The sequence below is a fragment of the Schistocerca cancellata genome, chromosome 7 (genome assembly GCF_023864275.1).
Source record: "Schistocerca cancellata isolate TAMUIC-IGC-003103 chromosome 7, iqSchCanc2.1, whole genome shotgun sequence".
Taxonomy (NCBI): Eukaryota; Metazoa; Arthropoda; class Insecta; order Orthoptera; family Acrididae; genus Schistocerca; species Schistocerca cancellata.
Window position 1 is genome coordinate 32,162,292 of NC_064632.1, and position 22,972 is coordinate 32,185,263.

A 22,972-nucleotide genomic window follows, 5' to 3' on the forward strand; every position below is an offset into this window, starting at 1 on the left:
CGAGTAAGGTACTTTCGAGGATCATTTTAAACTGCATTAAGGATTCTGTGGAAGCACAACTGAGGAGAGAGCAGGCAGGTTTTAGAAAACATCATAGCTGTGTGTACCTTATCAATACTCTCAGAATTATTTTGGAACAAAGTGTGGAGTGGCAACACACCCTGTACCTAACCTTCATTAATTTTGAAAAGGCTTTCGACTCTGTCAAAGAGTCATGTGGGATACACTTGCAAAATATGGCATTCCAACGGAGATTATTAACATCATCGAGGAAATGTATGAAGACTACGAATGCCAAGTACTACGTAATGGAGAAGTAACAGAGCCTTTCCAAGTTAATTCGGGAGTACGACAAGGGTTTATTCTTTTGCCAACACTATTTCTTTTGGTGTTGGACCGTGTGACGAAGAGAGTTACGGGGGGACAGAAGAGAGCTGTGCAATGGCGGATGCGTAATAGGCTCGAAGATTTAGATTTCACAGACGACGTCTGCCTAATGACACGACAATATCGAGGCATTGAAGAAAAACTGGCCAGGTTACAGAGAGAGGCAGAAGTTGCAGACCTCAAGATAAATGTTCGCAAAACCAAAGAAATGTGGATAAGTTTGACCATCACGAATAGGCTGGCCATTAATGGAGAGGACATAGAGCAGGTCCAATCTTTCCTCTATCTCGGAAGTGTAGTCATGACTACAGGAGGCACTGAGGAGGACATCCGTAGTTGCATTCACAAAGCAAATGGTGCATTTGTACAACTGTACCCTGTTTGGAGAAATAGGAGCATATCAAAGAAGACCAAACTCTGGCTTTTCATTAGCAATGTGAAGGCTGTCCTGTTGTATGGTTGCGAAACTTGGAAGGTTACTAACCACATTAGAAACCAGCTCCAAGTTTTTATCAACTGTTGTCTCCAGCGTATTTTAAATGTGAGATGGCCAGATATGACGACAAATGAAGTTTTTTAGAGGGAGACAAATCGGCAACCAATCTATATACAAATCGAGGAAAGAAAATGGAACTGAATTGGGCATACATTGAGGAAACTAGATGGAGCTGTTGAAAGAGTGGTTCTAGACTGGAACCCTCAAGGAGTTAGAAAATGTGGCTGCCCCAAACAGACCCAGAAAAAGACGATCGAGAGAGAAGCTGCAGAGGATGGGGACACCCGGAGTGAAGTGAAGAGACTTGCTAGAAATCGTACCAAGTGAAAGAATTTCATCACGGCCTTATGTTCCAGAGGGAACAACAGGAACTAAGTCGAGTTAAGTCAAGAAGGACTGGTAGAAGCTGACTTTGGGGATGATCAGTTTGGATTCCACATTAATACATTGATGGGAAAAAAAATTGACACCGAGGAGGAGTTGTGCAACATCAACAGAAGTTGGTAGGCATCTTTCTACAACTGAAAGACGATGTTTATTAAAATTTTGTGCCACTCTCTTAAGAGTGGTGCTAGTAGTGCCACTGTGAAGATGAAAATTAGATTTGCTTTAAATACATGCTGTAACGGTCATAAGCATTAGCTACCTTTGAGACTGGACACGATGAATTGATGTTACTCGAGAATGCCTGTAAGGCGACAAAGATGCCATTGTCAACTGTACACAATTTCCGGCACCAGTGGTTATGAAAATATGTAATTGCAAGAAGAGCAGGCTCTGGATGATCACGTGGCACTACCGAAAGAGAAGACCTTCATGTTCAATGTATAGCTGTGGTGCATCCTACTGTATTTGCAGCAGCAATTTGAGCAGCAGTTGACACCACAGTGACACATCAAACTTTTACATTTTGGTTACTTCAAGGACAGCTTCATGCTAGATGCCCTGAGGTGTGCATTCCACAGACATATTGGACCTACACTGGAGTTATGATATTGGGAGAAAACTTTTGACAATGTCGATTTGAATGCACTCTCTGAAATCTGAAGACAGCAGGGATAAAACACGGGAAGTAAAATATCATCTATAGCTTATACAGAAACCGGACTGCAGTAATAAATCGAGACATGAAAGGCGAGTAGTAGTTGAGAAGGGAGCTGGAGAGGCTTTCAGCCTGGCCCTGATGTATATGGAGCTAGCAGTAAAGGAAACCGAAGAGAAATTTGGAAAGTGAATTAAACTTCAGTATATGATATAAGAACTAATTAAACAGAAAGGATAGTATCTTGTAAGATGTTTTAAGATGAAAATCAACAAAAGTAAAACAAGAGTAATGCAATGTATTCAAATTATATCAGTGCTGAGAGAATTGAAAAAAATATTAGGAAATCTTTTCTTAAGGTATTTGTCTAGAGTTGAGACTTGTAGTGAAGTGAAATCTGGACAATAAATGGTACATATCAGAAGAGAACAGGAGCTTTTGAAAGGTGGCACTAATGATACAGGAGAATGCTGAACGTCGATGTGTAAGGTCAGATAACTTATGAGGAAGTGCCGAATAGAATTGCGGAGTAAAGAAACTTGTACCACAACTTTGCTAGACTGGATCAGTTGATATGGGAAAAAAATTGTAGAGGGAGGCCAAGGCTTGACTATAGGGAACTGGTTCGAACAGATCGAGGTTGCACCAGTTACAAAGAGATGAAGATACTTGCACATGGTAGACTAGCATGTACAGGTACATCAAACTGGACTTTGACTCAAAACCACAATAGATGCCACTTACAAGGAAGGTCATGGAGGCTACAAGATTAGAGTAAAGCAGTGAAAGTTTTTGTTTTGTGAAGACTCATCAGCTGATGCATATATTTGGTATAGTCTTACGTCTTAGATGGACATAAATATTTTTCTTAAGGTTATTTTAGTTAAACCGGCAAAATGTACTGTAAACAAGTATACAAAAAAGCGGTTGTTTGCTCTGTTATAAGAAATGAAGTTGACGATGAAATGGAGAGGAAAATGCTCCTCTGAACTAATGACAACCAATAGAGCTGTTAGAGATCCCAGTTCCATACATGAATCCTTCAAGGACTTCTCTAGAAATTGTAGTACAATTGGTGACTTAAAACCACTAAATAGAAATCTGGAAATTTCATTATGACAGACAGAAATAATAGAGGTCATAAGTTTTCCCCTGTTTAGAGCTCTGAACTTACAAATATCATAAAGGTCCAAAAAAATGTAAACTCTGTGGATTAGGATGAGGTTCCCACCTGAATAATAAAAATGTCTGTCATTGTGTTGCATATCCACTGTCTTATAACAGTTGATCAGTATTTTGTTGAGGGATGATTTCCAGATCAATTAAAATATGCTGAAGTTCAACCAAAAGGGACAAACAAGATTAAACTGGCAGCTATAGACACATTTCATTGTTACCAATTTCCTCAAAAATTTTTGAAAGGACTGCACATGATCAAACAGAAAATTGTAGTTGATTATACAGTTTAATTCACATAACTGATATGGTTTTAGGAAAGGCTGCAGCACAACTTGTGCAATAAATGAAGTGGTCACAAATGTCAGAGATGTCTGCAAATAGAATGTGTGTGCATCTGGTATTTTTTGTGACCTCACTAAAGCTTTTGATACTGTAAATCATGACTCTATTCTCCCCAAGCTAATAATCTACAGTTCTCAATCTCTTAGATGAACGTTAATTTAGGCCTATATGGCAAACAAGTAACAAAGATAACATGTTCATAACAGTGGCAAGAAATTCCTCTGGCTGGAAACACAATTAGGTGTTCTACAAGATTAGTATTAGGTTCAATATATTAGGGCCTGTACTATTTTTGTAGTATATCAATGAAATACAACTCCAAGTTTGGTCTGATATTGTGCTCTATGCAGATGATTCAAAAATGACAATCTGCTGTAGAAGATGAGAAGAGTTAATCTGTCATTTTGAACAGACACTTGGAGAAGTAGAGACATGGGTCAGAAAAAATAATTTTAAATTAAATTTTGCTATAACAGAAACTATTCTTTTCACCACAAAACAAACAGCATAATGTATAACTGAAAAACGCTATACAGACAAAAACAAACTCGACATTGCAAACTATCAAATTCCTTGGTGCAATAGTAAATAAAATTACATTGTGGAGTATTCATATTGAGAGCATGCTGAGTCAGCTGAAAGGTCTCATTGGTAGAAATGTCTCGTATAGAATCACCAATTTAATAGTAAAAAAACTGTATGTTATGTATATTTTGGTCTGAGAAAAGTAATCAGCCCAAAGCTTTTAGACTACTGAAATAGATCATCTTAGCCACAATGGGAGCTAAAAGGAGACAACACTGCAAGAAAACTAGACATAGAACAAGTTAACTATCACCTAGCCACAGATTAAAAACTCCACATTGTATGGACATAAAATTTATAAATAAAATCTGAAAAGGAAAGTGTGACCCACATCTAAAAAATACTGAAGGAAACTTGGAAAAATACCTGATAAGAAATTGTATAATGTGTAGAAGATTTCTAGAATGACACCCTTGTAAAATAATATCTCACTCAGGAAGTGTTGTAAATTAGAATAATTTTGTTACTCTGTATAATGTTAGAATCGACAAGTTACCTATGCCACAGTTTTTGACCATCTGAGGCATGTTATGTGGTGATAAAGATTTTATTTTATTTTATTTGACTGTTTCATATAATAGATATTTCTCTTTTATCAATGCGGAGTTTGTGTATCTTTGTCCCCAGGACAACATAGACACTCTTGGGCTGATGCATCGGCTCCTGTCCGTCCAAGTGGCAGTGGCAGTGTAGCTGATCTTGGATCTTTCCAGGTGGATGTTGATAGTGCTCAGTCATCACCTGGAATTGAAAGGGTATGTTCCATAATAAATAGTACTTTTCTTGTTATATTCTGAATGTCAAAGTGGTGTTACCCTTCGGTGAATAATAGTTTTATGCACAGTGATAAAAGTGCAAAATACAATCAGAATATTATATAATTTGAGCAGCATGAATCACCAATCTTTTGCCGTGGATTGGAAATGTCAGGTGTGAATGTCACTAAAGAGATTTAAGCTTTTTTAAGTAGGTCCTTTTTCTTCAGGATGTGAAAGCATAGCTAGAATTTTGTGTGTGTGTGTGTGTGTGTGTGTGTGTGTGTGTGCGCGCGCGCGCGCGCGCTCGCTGTGATTAAAATTAAGTTAAAACAACAGCATAAATGTGTGGTCTTTGTACTTACAATAAAAATATCCCAATTATTTGTAAATACTGGCATTTTCTCTCTAGTGCAAAATATGGCATCTGTGCCATTATTGCTGTAGTGTGTCAACACAATCTGTAGTCTTTCAAGAGAGCTGGTCAAAATAAGCACATGGACACAACCAGATCATAAATTAATACCAAGTGTTTTAACGTGCACTTGTTGCACTCAGATATGTTACAAAGCAAAGATATGGATTGTTTAGATTAGCTGTCGGATACATGTTGAAAGATGTGACTCTAATACCGCTTTGTTTTCAATAAGGCAAAAACATAGCTTAAGAGATTTTAGCATGATGTTACCGATATGTTATGGCATAAACCATATGGAATACATTACCGTATTTACTCGAATCTAAGCCGCACTCGAATCTAAGCCGCACTCGAATCTAAGCCGCACTCGAATCTAAGCCGCACCTGAAAAATGAGACTCGAAATCAAGGAAAAAAAAATTTCCCGAATCTAAGCCGCACCTGAAATTTGAGACTCGAAATTCAAGGGGAGAGAAAAGTTTTAGGCCGCACCTCCAAATCGAAACAACGTTGGTCCATTGTAATATGAGACACAATTTAGGTCGAATGAATTACGATACAGCTGCAGTAGTTTGGTTCGAGTCGTAAGCTTAGCAGTTAAGCTATACCAGGTAGCCATTGCTATGTGTCAGGCACTCCGTCCGTATTTATACGGGTACCCTTCCTTTTTCACGTGCTTCGTCTGGTTTGAATTGATTGGTTATTTTTCTTTGATATGATAAGTGCCATTCTCTTTGTTAGGTGTTTACGTCACTCTAAGCTAAAAATGTATTACTATACTGTGTCATGCATTGTTTGTTGCATTCTGTGTTTACGGCCTGTCGCCGCTTGTGGCATTGCTAGCTTTTGCGACCATCGCTTACAATTAAAAGAAAAAAAAGAGAGTGGAATCGTCTCATTAGCGAAACAATCACAAGAGATTGCTATTTGTTGTTACTTACACTGCTGCTTTCTTTGATAATGATCAACAAGAACCAAATAATAGACTGCGTATGATAGAAGATGTTCTGAACGAGAGATTAGCGAAAATTTTTCTCCGTTTGAAAATCTTTGCAGACGCCTCTTTAGTACATTACATTCTGCACAGAAATTAGAGTCATCTTAGATTTAAAAATCTAGTCAATTGCCATGCTTCATTTGGGACTGTATCACTATTAGGCACAAGAATAATACGAATATAAACATGACATGATATGTATATTCTTCCGCGTTTGCTGTTGTCTCACTCTAAGGCAGACAGGTTTTAAATGAGAAAGCAGCAAACACGAAAGAATACATGGCAAAAAGTTTATATTCGTATTATTCTTATGGTGAAGAGAATATTGCATGTGATTCACAATTCATAAAAGTTCCTATTAGCAACCATCTCTTCTCACAGGTAAGAAAAAATTCAGAACATAGAGTTGGCCATATTGACAAACATCCCAAACAGTCTTGCCAGTCGGATTTTCGTAGTACATTGAAATGCTGCTAAATTCGAAGATGAACTATACTTAATTTGTATTTACTTCGTTGGATAATGTATGAAAATGGTGTGGTCGAAACTCGGGGCGGAGAAAAAAAGCCTGCAAAGCATGCCTGTGTAGCACTACATATATTCAACGGCAGAAGTTAGTTGTGGCAGCACCCACCAACATTTTTCAGAACTTCCATTTACTTTGCACTCGATTCTAAGCCGCAGGCGGTTTTTCGGATTACAAAAACCAGAAAAAAAGTGCGGCTTAGATTCGAGTAAATACGGTAAGCTATGGTACCATTTGAGGAGAACCTATTCAAAGTTTTTTAGGAAAATGTTAATGTTTCATATTTAGAGCTTCTAACTTCTTTTTGTGCTATGTTGAAATATATTGCAGTTATTTGCTGAGCAGAATGTCAAGATGTAGACAGAGATAAGCTATTTCTGAGTTGAATGTTGTAACTGTTAAACTGTTTTTTGTAGACCAAAAATGAAATCAGGGCACTCTATAAAAGAAAGATTTCCTAATGCATAATTTTAATAGTCTGGTTAGCAAACAACAGCAATATTTTTTTACCTTGGCACAAAGAGAATTAAGAGCTCTAAATATAAAACAGTGAAGGAAGAACAGATGTGTGTCCACATAAATTTTACAGTATATTTATCAATTAAACTGGCACAAATTTTGATGATGAACTTGAGCTCATGAACAGTGGGGTCAAACATAATCTTACCACTACACTAAAAACAATATTAAAATCTCTTGCAAACACCAAAGTGGCATGTGATGTAGCAAAATTTAACTCAAGTGAAAAAAATGTAGTAGACTTTAAAGGTAGTAATATTATACATAACCACATATCAAACAGTCACGCAATTTAAACGATCAAAAACATCAACTGCTAACAAAGAGTTGGGGTCAGAGTGTATTTCAATAATACTGGTGTTTTTCAAACAGTTTTGCCGGTGTAGTCATGGTAGTACAGTTGCTTCCATCTGGTTTTACTATGAGAACTTTGTTTTCTGCACACTTACAGTTGATGTATTTGAATGATTAATGGAAAATCTCATATAAAGATGTGAAACAAATACTAATAGAGGGGCTGGCCAGTACTTACCTCATCTCAGTACAGCCGATAGATACACAAAACAGAACAGAAAATTTACGTTCCTAGCTTTCAGAACTTTGTTCCTTCATCAGGGAGGAAAGAGGGGAAGAAAGGGATAAAGGGAAAGTGGATTCAGTTACTCACAACCCAGGTTATGAAGCAACAGGGAAAGGTAAACAGGGAGGGTAGTAAGGATGGAGGCATGGTCGTCAGAGGGAAGCCAAAGATATTCTACTATAAGTACTGTGCCAGCTTCAAACCAAAGAGGATGCATACAGAAGTAAAGAGCTATATAGTATAAAGATAAACACAACTATGTAGGAAGAAAAGATGCGTGAATGGCTAAAGAGGAGAGGGAAAAAGGAGAAGACTGAAGAGTAAATGGGAGTGAGGTTGGTTAACGTAGGTTCAGTCCAGGGGGATAGCGGGATGAAAGGATGCGTTGGAGTGCAAGTTCCCATATCTGCAGTTCCGAGGGACTGGTATTGGCTGGGGGAAGCCAAATGGCACGTACAGTGTAGCAGGTTCCTAGGTCCCTAGAATTATGCTGGAGGGCATGCTCTGCTACTGGGTTTTGGACATCTCCTAGGCGGACAGTTCGTCTGTGCCCATTCATGCACTCAGCCAGTTTAGTTGTTGTCATACCAATGTAAAAGGCTGTGCAGTGCAGGCACATCAGCTGATAAATGACATGTGTTGTTTCACATGTGGCCCTGTCTTGCATTGTGTATGTTTTTCCAGTAGCGGGGCTGGAGTAGGTGGTTGTGGGGGATGCATGGAGCAGGTTTTGAAGCGGGGTTGGTTACAGGGATAGGAACCGCTGGATAGAGAAGGTGGTCTGGGAATACTGTATTTTGCCGCTCTCGATCCTTTTTGCAGCACTTGTGATCTTCTTTTGAGCAACGTGTGTTCTTTCCCCCTGATCTGGACATACTTGCTTGGGCTGGTCAACCTTTATCTGTACTTTTCTTATTTAGTGGTCTTCCTTTGGTATTGAACATTACCAACACATTTTCTTTTCTTTCTCGTCCTTCCCTCCTTGTTTTATTCCTTCTTATTATTACTATTTAACTTTAGTTATTTAATTTCCCTACCCACCAGTTACCCAATATGTACCCTAATCCTATACCACATTATTTACATTCATTCTGGAAACATGCATTCACCCTAGCCAAACTGCAATCCCACATACTTTTCCTCCGGTCATGCTTAACCTTTGGAATTACCCCTAAAGGGCTTACCGTAAAAGTTCCCATCTCTGGGTGCAATCCCTCCTTCCACCAGTCTCTCCTGGACTTCCAGAACCTTCAATCTTTAGCCCTTACCCAACTTGTCCTGAATCTCTATACTACTTTGTGTAACCACCACTCCCAACAGCTCCTCTCTCTCTTCAAATTCATCCATCCCTCAAACCCCTGCTTGGAGAACACACTCAGGAACATTGTTCTAGAAGCCAGCTGTAAACTTGAGTTCCATGCCACACACCACCTGAAAAAATTATCCACAGTGCTAGTGCAACACCTAAGAAGTGGGGTCCCTCTCCCTATCCCTCACAAACACCAACCACAATAGCACCTTTAACAAACCACCCTCATAGCCAACAAACCTAGCCTGGCCACCCTACTCAATCTCCCAATCCCAGCACATACCCCACACAGACCAAATCTCAACTATAACCACAGTCAAATGCCACATATCACCAGTCCCAATTCAGTTCTAAACCTCTCATCCAGATCCCTCTCTCCTCCAGAGATATCTGTTCTATCAAAAGGCTTAACCTTTAGCCCCACACCTACATTCAACCACACTTCCCTGGTTAAAGATCTCCTCTCATTCACCCGGAACCTCAACTGGGAATATCACTTCACCACCCAAACACAGCCCCCGAATACTAAACCCAGTGTTGAACCCTGTCTAGAACAGTTCCGACCTCCTTCTCAAAGGGATCCTCCTCCCCTCCCCCAAAACCATCCCTTGCAGACATTTCAGGAATTCCTCACATCCAGTGTTGCCTCCCAGTCCTTCTTGAAGAACATCCTGACAACCCCCAACATCACCCCAGCTGATTCCCATGCCGTTAAGGAGCTGACACAACTACATCAAAGACACAAACCACTTCCTAGAACGCCTCAAATCCGTTCCCACTCCCCTCCCACCTGGAACCTTTCTTGTCACCATAGATGCTACATCCCTTTACACAAACATCCCACATACCCATGGTCTCTCTGCCCTTGAACACTACCTCTCCCAATGCCCACCTGAAGATCTTCCAACAACCTCTTCCTTATCACACTTACCAACTTCATCCTCACCCATAATTACTTCACTTTTGAAGGCCAGACCTACAAACAAATCAGGGGAATGGCCATGGGAACCAGGATGGCTCCGTCCTATGCCAACCTCTTCATGGGCCGCATGGAGGAGGCTTTCCTGGAGACCCAACAGCTGCTTCCCCTGGCCTGGTGTAGGTTTATAGATGACATCTTTGTGGTCTGGACCCATGGTGAAGAAACACTCTTTAATTTCCTCAATAACTTCAACTCCTGTTCGAATCTGAATTTCACATGGTTCTTCTCCAAAACCCAAACCACCTTCCTGGATGTTGACCTTCATCTTGTTGAAGCTCACATCCACACCTTTGTCCACATCAAACCCACAAACTAACAACAGTACCTTCACTTTGACAGCTGCCATCCATTCCACATCAAACGCTCCCTTCCCTACAGCCTAGGTATTCGTGGCAAACGTATCTGCTCCAGTGACAAATCCCTCAACAATTACACCAATAACCTGACCAGTGCTTTCCTCTCCCGCAACTATCCTGCAGACCATGTGCACAAACAGATCTCCCGAGCAATACATTCCTCCCCATCCAACAACAATGTTCCTACCCCCAGACCACACAGAAGCATCCCCCTTGTCACCCAACATTATCCTGGCCTCGAATACATCAACAAATTACTCCACCAGGGATATGACTTTCTCAATTCAAGCCCTGAAATGAGATCATCCCCTGACAATATTCTCCCCACACCACCCAGAGTTGCCTTTCGAAACCCCCCTAACCTCCGTAACATCCTTGTCAAACCCTACAATATTCCCACACCACCTTCTCTATCCAGCGGTTCCTATCCCTGTAACCAACCCCGCTTCAAAACCTGCTCCATGCATCCCCCACAACCACCTACTCCAGCCCCGCTACTGGTAAAACATACACAATTCAAGGCAGGGCCACATGTGAAATAACACATGTCATTTATCAGCTGACATGCCTGCACTGCACAGCCTTTTACATTGGTATGACGACAACTAAACTGGCTGAGTGCATGGATGGGCACAGACGAACTGTCCGCCTAGGAGATGTCCAAAACCCAGTAGCAGAGCATGCCCTCCAGCATAATTCTAGGGACCTAGGAACCTGCTACACTGTACGTGCCATTTGGCTTCTTCCACCCAACACCAGTCCCTCGGAACTGCGGAGATGGGAACTTGCACTCCAACACATCCTTTCATCCTACCATCCCCCTGGACTGAACCTACGTTAACCAACCTCACTCCCATTTACTCTTCAGTCTTCTTCTTTTTCCCCTCTCCTCTTTAGCCATTCAAGCATCTTTTCATCCTACGTAGTTGTGTTTATTTTTATACTATATACCTCTTTACTTCTGTATGCATCCTCATTGGTTTGAAGCTGGCACAGTACTTACAGTAGGATATCTTTGGCTTCCCTCTGACGACCATGCCTCCATCCTTACTACCCTCCCTGTTTACCTTTCCCTGTTGCATCATAACCTGGGTTGTGAGTAACTGAATCCACTTTCCCTTTATCCCTTTCTTCCCCTCTTTCCTCCCTGATGAAGGAACAAAGTTCCGAAAGCTAGGCACGTAAATTTTCTGTTCTGTTTTGTGTATCTATCGGCTGTACTGAGCTGAGGTAAGTACTGGCCAGCCCCTCTATTAGTATTTGTTTCACATCTTTATATGAGATTTTCCATTAATCATTCAAATACATCAACTGTAAGTGTTCAGAAAACAAAGTTCTCATAGTAAAACCAGATGGAAGCAACTGTACTACCATGACTACACTGGCAAAACTTTTTGAACAACACCAGTATTATTGAAATACATTCTGACCGCAACTCCAAAATTTCAGTATAAGCTAAAAAAGTTCATAATAAGTGCCACTTTCTGCTCTTTACAACTGACATTGTAGTGATTCCACCTGCATTTATTTATTTCTTTTGTTGTCCTCAGTGTTGATGTACTATGTTACTACATTGGCTGAAAAATGGGGTTCGTAATTTGGACACTGACTGCTGTAAATACTGTAGCCGACAGGTACACATTTGCGTTTCACCATACTTTCCTTTCATTTGGCACCACCCCCAATAACACACAGTTATATATGTATGGCCAGTACACTATTGTTTAAACTTTCCATAAGCCTCATTAATAGTTTGCAGGTGAACCTCCACATACTGCTACAATAGTTTTATGTTGAACATCTACGAGCAGTAAAAAGATAACTACATAGTTCACAGTCCTTCAAATAAATTGAACAGTCACTGTCATTGCTTTAACACACCACTATTGGTGTAACACTTATTTCACTGTTAAGTTGATACATTGAGTTTGAGAGCTGTTGTATAGAAATAGTGGACTCACTAGCAAATGTTATAATAATCTCAGTATACAGAATTCCAGGAATGTCAACAACATCTATTCTTATCTATGCTTCAAATTATGCTAGAAGACCTTTGTACAGAAAAAAAGAAGAAAAAATTGTAATAGCTGCTTATTTTAATATTGATATCGCAAGTGATAGTAGCCATGCTTCAAGATTCACTGACTTAGCAAAGAAATATGCTTTCAAATCGAATTTCTTTGAATATGCTATAGACAATGGGGAATCAGCAGCATGTATTGAGAATGTTCTAACTAATTATGTATCTGAAGATGTGCATAAATTTTGTCTAGATCTAGGTATTTCAGATCATTGTGCATTGCTCATTGAGCTGCCACAGACAGACAGAAACATTTCACGTATGAGAACCCATATGACCAGGAACTTTAGCAATGAAAACTTGATAACATTTAGTGAGAAGCTAAAAGAGAAAACATGGCCTTTTGATCATTCTAACTCAAGTGATGAAAACTTTGAGAAATTTCTAAATATTTTTCTCGGTGTCTTTAATGAAACATTTTCACCTAGACTCTGCGACTCTGCAGCAATAAAATAACAAATAAAGTAAAATGGATTACCCAGGGCATAAAAATTTCCAGTGTAAAGAAAAGACAACTGCACATAGAACTAAAATATAATAAAGATATTAATGTCATTAAATATGTTAGTCTCTAGAAAACCACATTTAAAGGAGCTGTCAGGGCAGCAAAACAACTGGTAAATAACAGGCTAATTTTAAATCATAAAAATAAGACAAAGGTTGTGTAGTCAGTCATTAAATCTGAGTTAGGTGTTAAAGCCTGCAACCAAGAAATTTCAAAAATTGACATTGAAGGAAATACGATTGTAAATCCAACTCAAATACCAGAGTACTTTAATGAGTTCCTTATAAATGTAGTAAAGTCTGATGTAGATGTAACAGATTATCACAACAAAGTAAATCCCTTTGGCCTTGGTGGAAACTAAGAAAACTTTACAAAACTTTACAAAATTCTTAAAAGTTTCTGTGGAGGATGTAGAAAATGCTATTCTAACATTTAGAAACATAAAATCTGCAGGTTGGGATGGAATACCCACCAAAGTTATTAAAGTGGTACACGATAGAACTGCAAACCCACTAGCTCAAATAATAAATCAATATTTTGAAGAGGTAATGAAATATGTTGAAGTCAAACCACTCTTCAAGAAGGGATTAAGAGAGATCATGGGAAATTATCGTCCTATCTCGATTCTCCCAGTCCTATCTAAAATATTTGAAAAACTTGCTGGTGCCACAAATCGAAAACAGTCAATTTGGTTTTCAGCAGGGGGAAAACATCATAGATGCAGTAAACAGTTTCATTGAGAAAATAAGTACATCATTGGACAAGAGAAATAAGGTGGCAGGAATTTTCTGCGACCTTTCAAAGACGTTTGATTCTGTAAACCATGCATTGCTTGTTTACAAACTTGAAAAGTAAGGCATTAGTAGCAGTGCCCTACAATGGCTTAAATCCTATGTATCCAAAAGAAAACAAAGAGTTAACATCTCTTCAAATGGTGCGTATTATTTTTCTGAGTGGAAAAAAAAATTATCTCAGGGTGTTCACAAGGCTCCATATTAGGCCCAGTCCTATTTCTCTCCTATGTTAATGACTTACCATTAAATATCAGCTCCCCATCAGTTCTGTTTGCAGTTGATACTTCTTAGTTGAAGATAAGGATTCGGAAAAAATTCCCAAATCTGTCATCAGTACCCTCAGTACCTTAAAAATTTGGTTTCAGCTAAATGGGCTGAATCTAAACATATCTAAGACTCACGTGATGCAGTTCAAAACCAAACAGTCAAAATATGAGCAGATTAAGATTGTACACAACAACCAAGATATAGAAGAAGTTGACTCAGTCAAATTATTAGGTTTAAATGTAGATAAAATTTGAGCTGGCAGACACACATTGAATACCTGGCAAACAAACTGAGCAGCTTTGCATTTGCAGTGCAAATATTATCAACTGCAATTGACATGGACACACGAAAAGTAGCATATACAAGCTACTTCGAACCCATTATTAGTTATGGCATTGTTTTTTTGGTGTAACTCGACAAACATAGTGCGGATACTAAAATAACAGGAAAAAAAATCATTTGAAATATGTGCACTGCAAATCACAAAGAACCATGTCGGCCATTATTTAGAAAACTTGAAATATTAACTCTGCCATCCTTGTACATACTATATGAGATTATTATATTTTTGTTGAGTTATGTGAGTGAAACCATTTTGTACATTCACACGATACTAGAAACAAAGAAAACTTTATGCTCCCCACCCACCGCCTCAGACTGTATGCCCAGGGAATGTTCTCTTTTATGAAAATGCAGATTATACTCATTTATGTTAATGGTAATCAGTTAAAGTTGAAAAAAATTAATTCTAAGAAGGCAGATGGCAAAACAAGAGGGGAGTTAAAATTATCTTAACTTGCTTCATCACAACATACATAATTGCCCTGTTTTGAGCACTACACTGCCAAGACCAAATACTGAAGCCTGACTGACTGCCCCTTCTGTGAATTCTAAAGGCAGCCCTGGATATGGAATCAACAGAAACATAAGAGACCTCTTCCCAGCCAATAAGACTTTTGAAACAAAATTTGCCATTCAAGTAACACAAAAACTTATTGAACCCATCTTTTTTAAAAAAATTATTCCTCCAGCTATAAAATTTACGTCCCTCAAAATGTGTACAAAACTCCCAGTAGCTAAAACTATTACATTAACTAAAGAAATGAACTTATGAAGTGTAAACAGTTAAGTTTACCTGAAGAATTTGATCTGATGGAGTTTTTAGAACTAATTTTATCACAAAGTGTTGCAGTTGTATTTTTTAAACAGCAGGATGACCTAGCAGGATTGTCAGCCAATATTTACATAGGCTGCTTGAGCACCAGTTTCTCTCAGCAAGTTACCTGTTTAACAGCTGTGATATGTTGTGTTGTGGCCTCTCAGGCTGAAAACTGATTTGGCACAGCTCTATACCTAGTCTATATCTGGTCTACCATGTGCGAGCCTCTTCACCTCTACATAATTACTGCGAGCCTCTTCACCTCTACATAATTACTGCAGTCTACATACACTGGAACCTGCTTACTGTAATCAGCTAAAATCTCCCCTACAATTGGTACTCTATACCCTCACACTTACACACTCTCTTCCTCCTAATACCAAATTGAATATTCCTTGATACCTCAGTATGAGTCCTAACAACTTATCCCTTGTGTTAGAAATTTGTTTTCTCCCAAATCTGATTTGGGGCCTCCTCATTTGTAATCCAGTCTACCCATCTAATCTTCAGCATTCTTGTATATAACAAGACATTTCAAAAGCATTTGTTTTACTTGTCTGAAATTTTTATCTTCCATGTTTCACTTGTGTACAAAGCTACTCTTCAGGGAAATACTTAATACCTTCAGAATAGATATCCTACTACTTAAATTCATATTAGATATTAATAGAGTCCTGTTTTTTAGCAATGATTTTCCTGGTACCAGTCTGCATTTTATAACTTCTCTGCTTTGACCATAGCAGCTCAAGGGCTCAGTGGTAAAGTGGCAGACAGGGGATCCACAGGTCTCTGGTTTGATCCCCATTACATCCTATGATTTATATATCATTTATTAATGCTTTCACATCTGGCCACATTTGTTGCAGTGAAAATGCCACGTTGCACTGTGGTTCAAAGCCTACAGTAAACTGTTAGGTCCCCGTATAACTGGCTGAGCAAGTCATTTCAAAGGATGGAGGGAGGCAACAGCATACTACCTCTTATAGAATCATGACTAGTAAAGCCCAGTGGTGATCAAACCAATCTTCAGATTGATGACAGCTTTATTTTACTTGCTTCAGCCATGAATAGTTATTTTGCTGTCCAAATAGTAAAACTCGTCTACTAATTTGCATGTCTCATTTGTTAATCTAATTCCCTCATCATCACCTGATTTACTCCCCTACCTTATACTTACTATGCTTTATTGTTGTTTATCTTACAATGTCATTGATAGATTCTGTCTATTCTGTTGAACTGGTCTTCCAAGACCTCTGCCATCTCTTATTATTATAATTCATCGCCATGCCTCAAAATTTTTATTTATTTTCCCTGAACTTCATATGCCTTTCCAAATGTTTACTTGAATTCCTCCACAGTGTGCTAAATGTGTAGAATGAATAACACCAAGAGTAGGCCAAAGTTTTGTCTCGCATTCCCTTCTCAACTCCATACAAAGTTTCTTACATATCAGCGAGCTAGTACTTCTAATTTGAGCCTTCATAATATCCTGTGTGATGTAACAGGCAGTAGAAAGGCAGTTTTTGCCTTAAGTTAACAAAACTCTCGGGAAAATCATCCACATCAGATATTAATGATTATGTCTGCTTTATGCTGCCCCCTGTGACACTGTTCCTCATGAAAATTATGTGTTACCAAATTTTTCAGAGCCACTGGATACACCACCTTACTCTGTCCTCAGAATATCTATTGTATACTGACATACTGGTTATGTGGCCAAGTGGATTAATCGTCAGACCTAAAATCTGGAGATGTAGGATTCAGTCCGCAATTGGTCCTAAGGCTTTTTTTCTGTGTGTATGTATATGACAAATATCAAGTTTTGCTACAATTTGCAGCCACATTAAAATTTTAACTTTATAAGTGAACGATAAGAACTGATCCAGTATGGTAGCTAATACCACCTTGTCTTTTACAAGATGACGGTATCAACCATCAACACTTAATGAGCTGCTCACTGGCTACTTGTCGAAAAATGTTTACTAAATTGAGAAGAGGACTGTAATAAGAAGAGTTCAAATGCACTTTAAACATTTTGTAAAAAAAGTTAAATAGTATATCTATTTAACAGTACTGAACATCTGGTTAAAATGTCACCAAAATTGTGGCATTGTTGGTTGTTTAGTAAACCATTATGATATAAGTCAGTTGCATAACTTTTTGAGAAGCTACAGTAAGATTTATTCTGACCTGTCTGTATAAAATTAATATATACCTTTTGAGTTTAGTATTTCAATCATTGTTTGCAGGCTACCAAGACTTTGATGGAAGGAAGTTTAAGTTGGTTTGTTTTCCCTTCTGAATCCCAAAGTCCTTCCTTACCTTCCATGCAATACAGCTCCTGCTTTGTCAATGTAAGACATTTTCTGCACAAGAGGTAATGATACATATTTAGAGCAATTAGTTTCTAGATATCAGTTTTACTCCTGTGTAGTAGTAAGGTAGAAGTATGGTGTCAGTTTTCACTTATTTACAACAAAACTGTAGGAGACACATACTGTTGTAGTAGAAGGAGATACTAATCTGTGTGAAAAACTTTTTCTCCAATTTTTAAATAGTATTCTGAGAAGAGAGAGTTATATGAATTATCTTTGTCTGTAGAAACAGCCGGAGGAGAAGCTGACATTTGAATCAATGAAGAAGATCTTGTCAGACCCCGGAGACAGCAAGAAGGAAGCTGAAGAGGAGAAGAAGATACAGCTGAACAATACTTTCAGAACAGCTGCTTTTGAAGAATTATTTTCAAGGACACAGGCCAAGGTTTGGAAAGAATTGATATGGGTAGTAAGTGCTCAGTATATAAAGATCAGTTCTAAATACAGTTGCACAATTTCTTTTCAGAATGATATTCTTCAGAACAAACTGAATGAGATCTTCAGTAAATTAACTGCTGGACCAATAGATGGAATTAGGGCACCTCCAACACCAACGCCTAGTTTGAAACAGGATGAGAATGTACGTACAAACCCACCTGCCTATGAAGTTCTCTTCCCAGAACTTTTTGTGTATTAAAATATTTTGTTGTTATTCAGCTCCTCAGATTTTTTATGAGGAAGGCATTGTTGATAATGTAGTATAGATACTTGAACCAAATATGTTTGTTACAGCCAGATTATGGCAAACATGCTTAACAGTATTATTGACCGATGAAAGACAAATCCACCTTATGCTGTTTGACATTTATGTACAGCAATTACATATACTGTCATTTGCAGCCTAACCTGTAATTTATTATGTCATTGTTTATAGAGGTAATTAATTTCATGTGTACAGTTTTCATCTTTGTTATTAAAGTGAACTATTGCATTTATAATGTTTTGTACAAAGGCAATTAACATCAGTGAATGCCTGTACATACTACTGAAATAAAATCCTTATAACAATGGGTGAAAGAATGCAAAATAGTTTTATTCCCACAGACTATTCCCTGTTCCACTACTGTTTTCGTATGTTTCAGGGCAAGATGTTCACAGTACACCCATAAATATTGAAATTGGAATGATATCATTGCTCCTGATCTGTATTTCTTAGCGTCTATATTTACAACACAAATGCTGTTTTAAGTGTCCCATGCATTCCCTTCCTGCTTTTTTTGAGTTTATTTGGAGATACAAAAAGAGTGAGAAAAGGTCAGTATATGGTGTAATAAAGCTGAGAGACTGAAGATACAAACTAGCTGCCTTCATTCATGTTCAGACTCCACTGAAACTGCTAGAAACTGTCAACAAAAATTTTGTTCTTGAATCAAAGCACTGGTGGAGCTTGTATTTGAACATTCATTGGCTGTAAAAAACTCACTTTTCTGATTTCCTTTGAAGCAGAGAAACAAATTGAAATCTACAGGTGGCAACCCCTGATTCAGGATTGGGTTCTGGTGTGAGGGGGTTTACAGTCACTCCTACTTTTAACATAAAGCATTTTCTTAAGCTTTAACACTAATAAAAATAAAATAATGTTTTAATTCTATATTTTTATCATGCAGATAGGATCTGCAAATATTAACAGCATAATTGTTACAATTTACTTATATTAACACTTAGTATATCACCTTTGCATGACTCACAAGAATAATAAAACAAAGGAATGGTAACGACTCACCTTTAGCAGACTGATGTGTGGCACATAGGCACACATAACAGAACACAGTATTAACTAGCTTTTGAGTCCTGTCTTCTTCTGGTAGAAAGTAACACATTCACACACACACAGCCACTCAAATTCACACTACTGTGATTTTTGCGACACTCATTGTTAGACAGCAGTTGCCTGGCCTGATGGATTTGAGAGAAAGGGATAGGGAAGGACACAGTTGATAGGAGCGATCAGCAGGTTAGTGCAAAGCGGGAGAGGAAAGACAGACGACTCAACAGCTGCACAATAAGATGAAAGGAATTCTGACGGGTTAGAGCATGTTACAGGTATAGATGTGTAGAGTGGGTGGGGGGAGAAAGGTGAAGATAAAGAGGGAGAAATGGATGAACAGAGAAGGGAGAGGGGTTCAAAAGAGGAGAAGGAGAGGGGGGGGGGGGAAAGGAGGGAGGAGGCAAAAAACAGGGAGAGAGAAAGAGAGAGAGAGAGAGAGAGAGAGAGAGAATATGCCCACATGGGGTTGGGGGAAGAGTGGTGAGAGAAGGCAGTGCACTATCTAGACATAGAAGGGGTAGTGTCTACAAAAAAGTGGAGGGAAACGGTAAAGTGGGGCTGTGAGAAACAGGTTAGTGGAGGTTTAGGCCAGGGGGATTGTGAGAGCACAGGGTGTGCTGGAGAGACAGTTCCCATCTGCATAGTTCAGAGAAACTTGTCACGGAAAGGAGTATCCAAATGGCCTGGATAGTGAAGCAGTTGTAGTAATATGTACTGAGGTCCGCAGCATATACAGCAACTGGATAGTGAAGTGCGTGGTTTTCCACAGTTTGTTGCTGATCGTTCATGTGAGTAGATGGTTGGTTATCTGTTGTGTCCACATAGAATACTGCACAGTAATTGCAGCGTAGACGGCTGCATTCATATACAGCCCTCCATCTTATTGGGTAGGAAATCCCTGCAACTGGACTGCAGTAGGTGGTGGCTGAGTGTCTGGAACAAGTCTTGCATTTGGGTCATCCACAAGGGAATGACTCATGTGGTGCAGGATTGGGAGCAGGATTGGAATAGGTATGGACAAAGATATTCTGTAGATTGGGTCAGCAACAGAACACTGTTTTGGTTATTAGCATATTTCAGTAACTCCTGCTTTCCATTGCAGATGCGGCATACATGGATGGAGTGGCTGTAAGGAAAAGATTTTTTGATATTGAACAGGTAACAGCCGTCAGAGTGGACGTAACAGCCGTCAGAGTGGACGTACTGTTGGTGGTAGGTACACTTGACATGAACAAAATGGTTCAAATGGCTCTGAGCACTATGGGACTCAACTGCTGTGGTCATAAGTCCCCTAGAACTTAGAACTACTTAAACCTAACTAACCTAAGGACAGCACACACATCCATGCCCGAGGCAGGATTCGAACCTGCGACCGTAGCGGTCGCGTAGTTCCATACTGTAGCACCTTTAACTGCTTGGCCACTCCAGCTGGCTGTCATGAACAGACTTGTTTATGGAGCCATATGAGAGGTGGAGATCAACATCTAAGAAAGTAGCTCACTGAGTTGAGAAGGACCAGGTGAAGCAGATTTGGGAGTACATCCACATATTTAGTCCACTAGCCACCAAGCGGTGTGTGGCGGAGGGCACAATTTGCACCAAAGTCATATTTCCCCCCGTCTGTTCCACTCGCGAATCGCGTGAGGGAAAAACGACTGTCTGTGCGCCTCAGTACGAGCTCTAATTTCCCTTATCTTTGAATGGTGATCATCGCGTGATTTGAAAGTTGGTGGTAATAATATATGCTGTACATCCTCAATGAAGATCAGATTTCGGAATTTAGTGAGCAGCCCCTTCCGCTTAGCACGCCATCTATCTGCAAGTGTGTCCCACTTCAAACTTTCTATGAGATTTGTAAAGCTCTTGCGATGGCTAAATGTACCAGTCACGAATCTTGCTGCTCTGCTTTGGACATTCTCAATCTCTTGAATCAGATCCAACTGGTAAGGGTCCCATACAGATGAACAGTACTCTAAGACTGGACAAACTAAAGTATTGTAAGCTATTTCCTTTGTTGAAGGACTGTATCGCTTCAGGATTCAGGCAATAAACTGCTATCTAGAGTTCGCCTTGCCCATTACTTGTGTAATCTGATCATTCCATACGAGATAATTTCGAATAGTCACAGCCAAATACTTGACAGATGTTACCGCTTCCAATGACTGGTCATTTATTTTTTACTCGTACATTAATCGGGATTTTCGCCTTGTTATACGCCATAGGTTACACTTACTAATATTGAGAGATAACTGCCAGTCATTACACCATGCATTTATTTTCTGCAAATCCTCATTGATTTGTTCACAACTTTCGTGTGATACTACTATCCTGTAGACTACAGCATCATCTGCAAACAGTCTAATGCCGCTGTAAATACCATCAACCAGATTGTTTATGTAAATCGTAAAAAGCAGCGGGTCTATTACACTGCCCTGGGGCACACCTGAAGTCACTCTTGTTTCTGTTGAAGTCACCCCATTCAGGAGAACATACTGTTCTCTGTCTGTTAGAAAACTTTCTATCCAACCGCATATGTCATCGGATAGACCATAAGTGTGCACTTTTTGGAGCAAGTGACAGTGCGGAACTGAGTCGAACGCCTTTTGGAAGTCGAGATATATGGTATCAACCTGGGAGTCGGTATCTAGAGCCTGTTGTACATCATGCACCCGCAAAGAGGACCAGCCAGCTGTGCCTCGCATGACCGCTGTTTCCTAAAACTGTGCTGGTTTCTGCAGATGAGCTTCTCAGAGTCTAGAAAGGTCATTATATATGAACAAAAAATATGTTCCATGATTCTACAACAAATCGAAGTCAGTGAAATTGACCGGTAATTATGTGTATCCAATTTTCTACCCTTTTTATAGATTGCTATGACCTGGGCCTTCTTCCAGTCCCGTAGAACTTTCCACTGTTCCTATGATCTCTGATAGATGATGGATAAGAATGGTGCTATATTTGTAGCATAGTCAACATATAATCTTACAGGGATACTGTCTGGGCCAGATGCCTTCTTGGCGTCTAAGGATCTTAACTTTTTTACAATCCCAGATACACTAAGCACTATGTCAGCCATCCTTGCATTTGTTTGATAATTGAAAGGCGGAATGGTGCTGCAGTCCTCTACCGTAAACGAGTTTTTGAAAGCTGGGCTTAGAATTTTGGCCTTATGTTTATCATCATCAGTTATATTACCCGCCCTGACAGCAAGAGAAGGTATTGAATTATTTGTAACGTTCATAGATTTTATGTATGACCAAAATTTTTTGGGGTTGTTTTTAGAATCTCGCAGATAAAATATTGCTTTCAAATTTGTTAAAAGAATCTCTCATTGACCTCTTGACAGCTGCTTTCATTTCGCATAATTTCTGTTTGTCAGCGGGGCAGTGACTATGTTTAAAATGACTGTGCAAAATTCTCTGCTTTCTCAGCAACTTTCTAATATGTTTGTTGTACCAAGGTGGATCCTTTCCCTCCCCTATATTTTTGCTAGGCACATACTTCTCTAGCACATGGTGGACAATACCTTTAAATTCCGACCAAAGATGCTCA

The 22,972-nt window shown here is 39.2% G+C and overlaps 1 protein-coding gene across 2 annotated transcripts in view; it reads left to right on the forward strand.

Annotated features, from left to right (window-relative positions):
* Positions 1–18,654, forward strand: part of LOC126092285 (protein EFR3 homolog cmp44E) — a 92,956-nt gene extending 74,302 nt beyond the window's left edge. Inside the window, exons 15-17 of one of the 2 annotated variants that reach the window (XM_049907803.1) lie at positions 4,659–4,786; positions 17,879–18,037; positions 18,119–18,654. In XM_049907803.1, the coding sequence (XP_049763760.1) occupies positions 4,659–4,786; positions 17,879–18,037; positions 18,119–18,289 (458 nt within the window). In that variant the 3' untranslated portion in view covers positions 18,290–18,654. The remainder of the gene's footprint in view (positions 1–4,658; positions 4,787–17,878; positions 18,038–18,118) is intronic. The other variant, XM_049907804.1, reaches the window with a different exon arrangement.
* Positions 18,655–22,972: the final 4,318 nt, after the last annotated feature.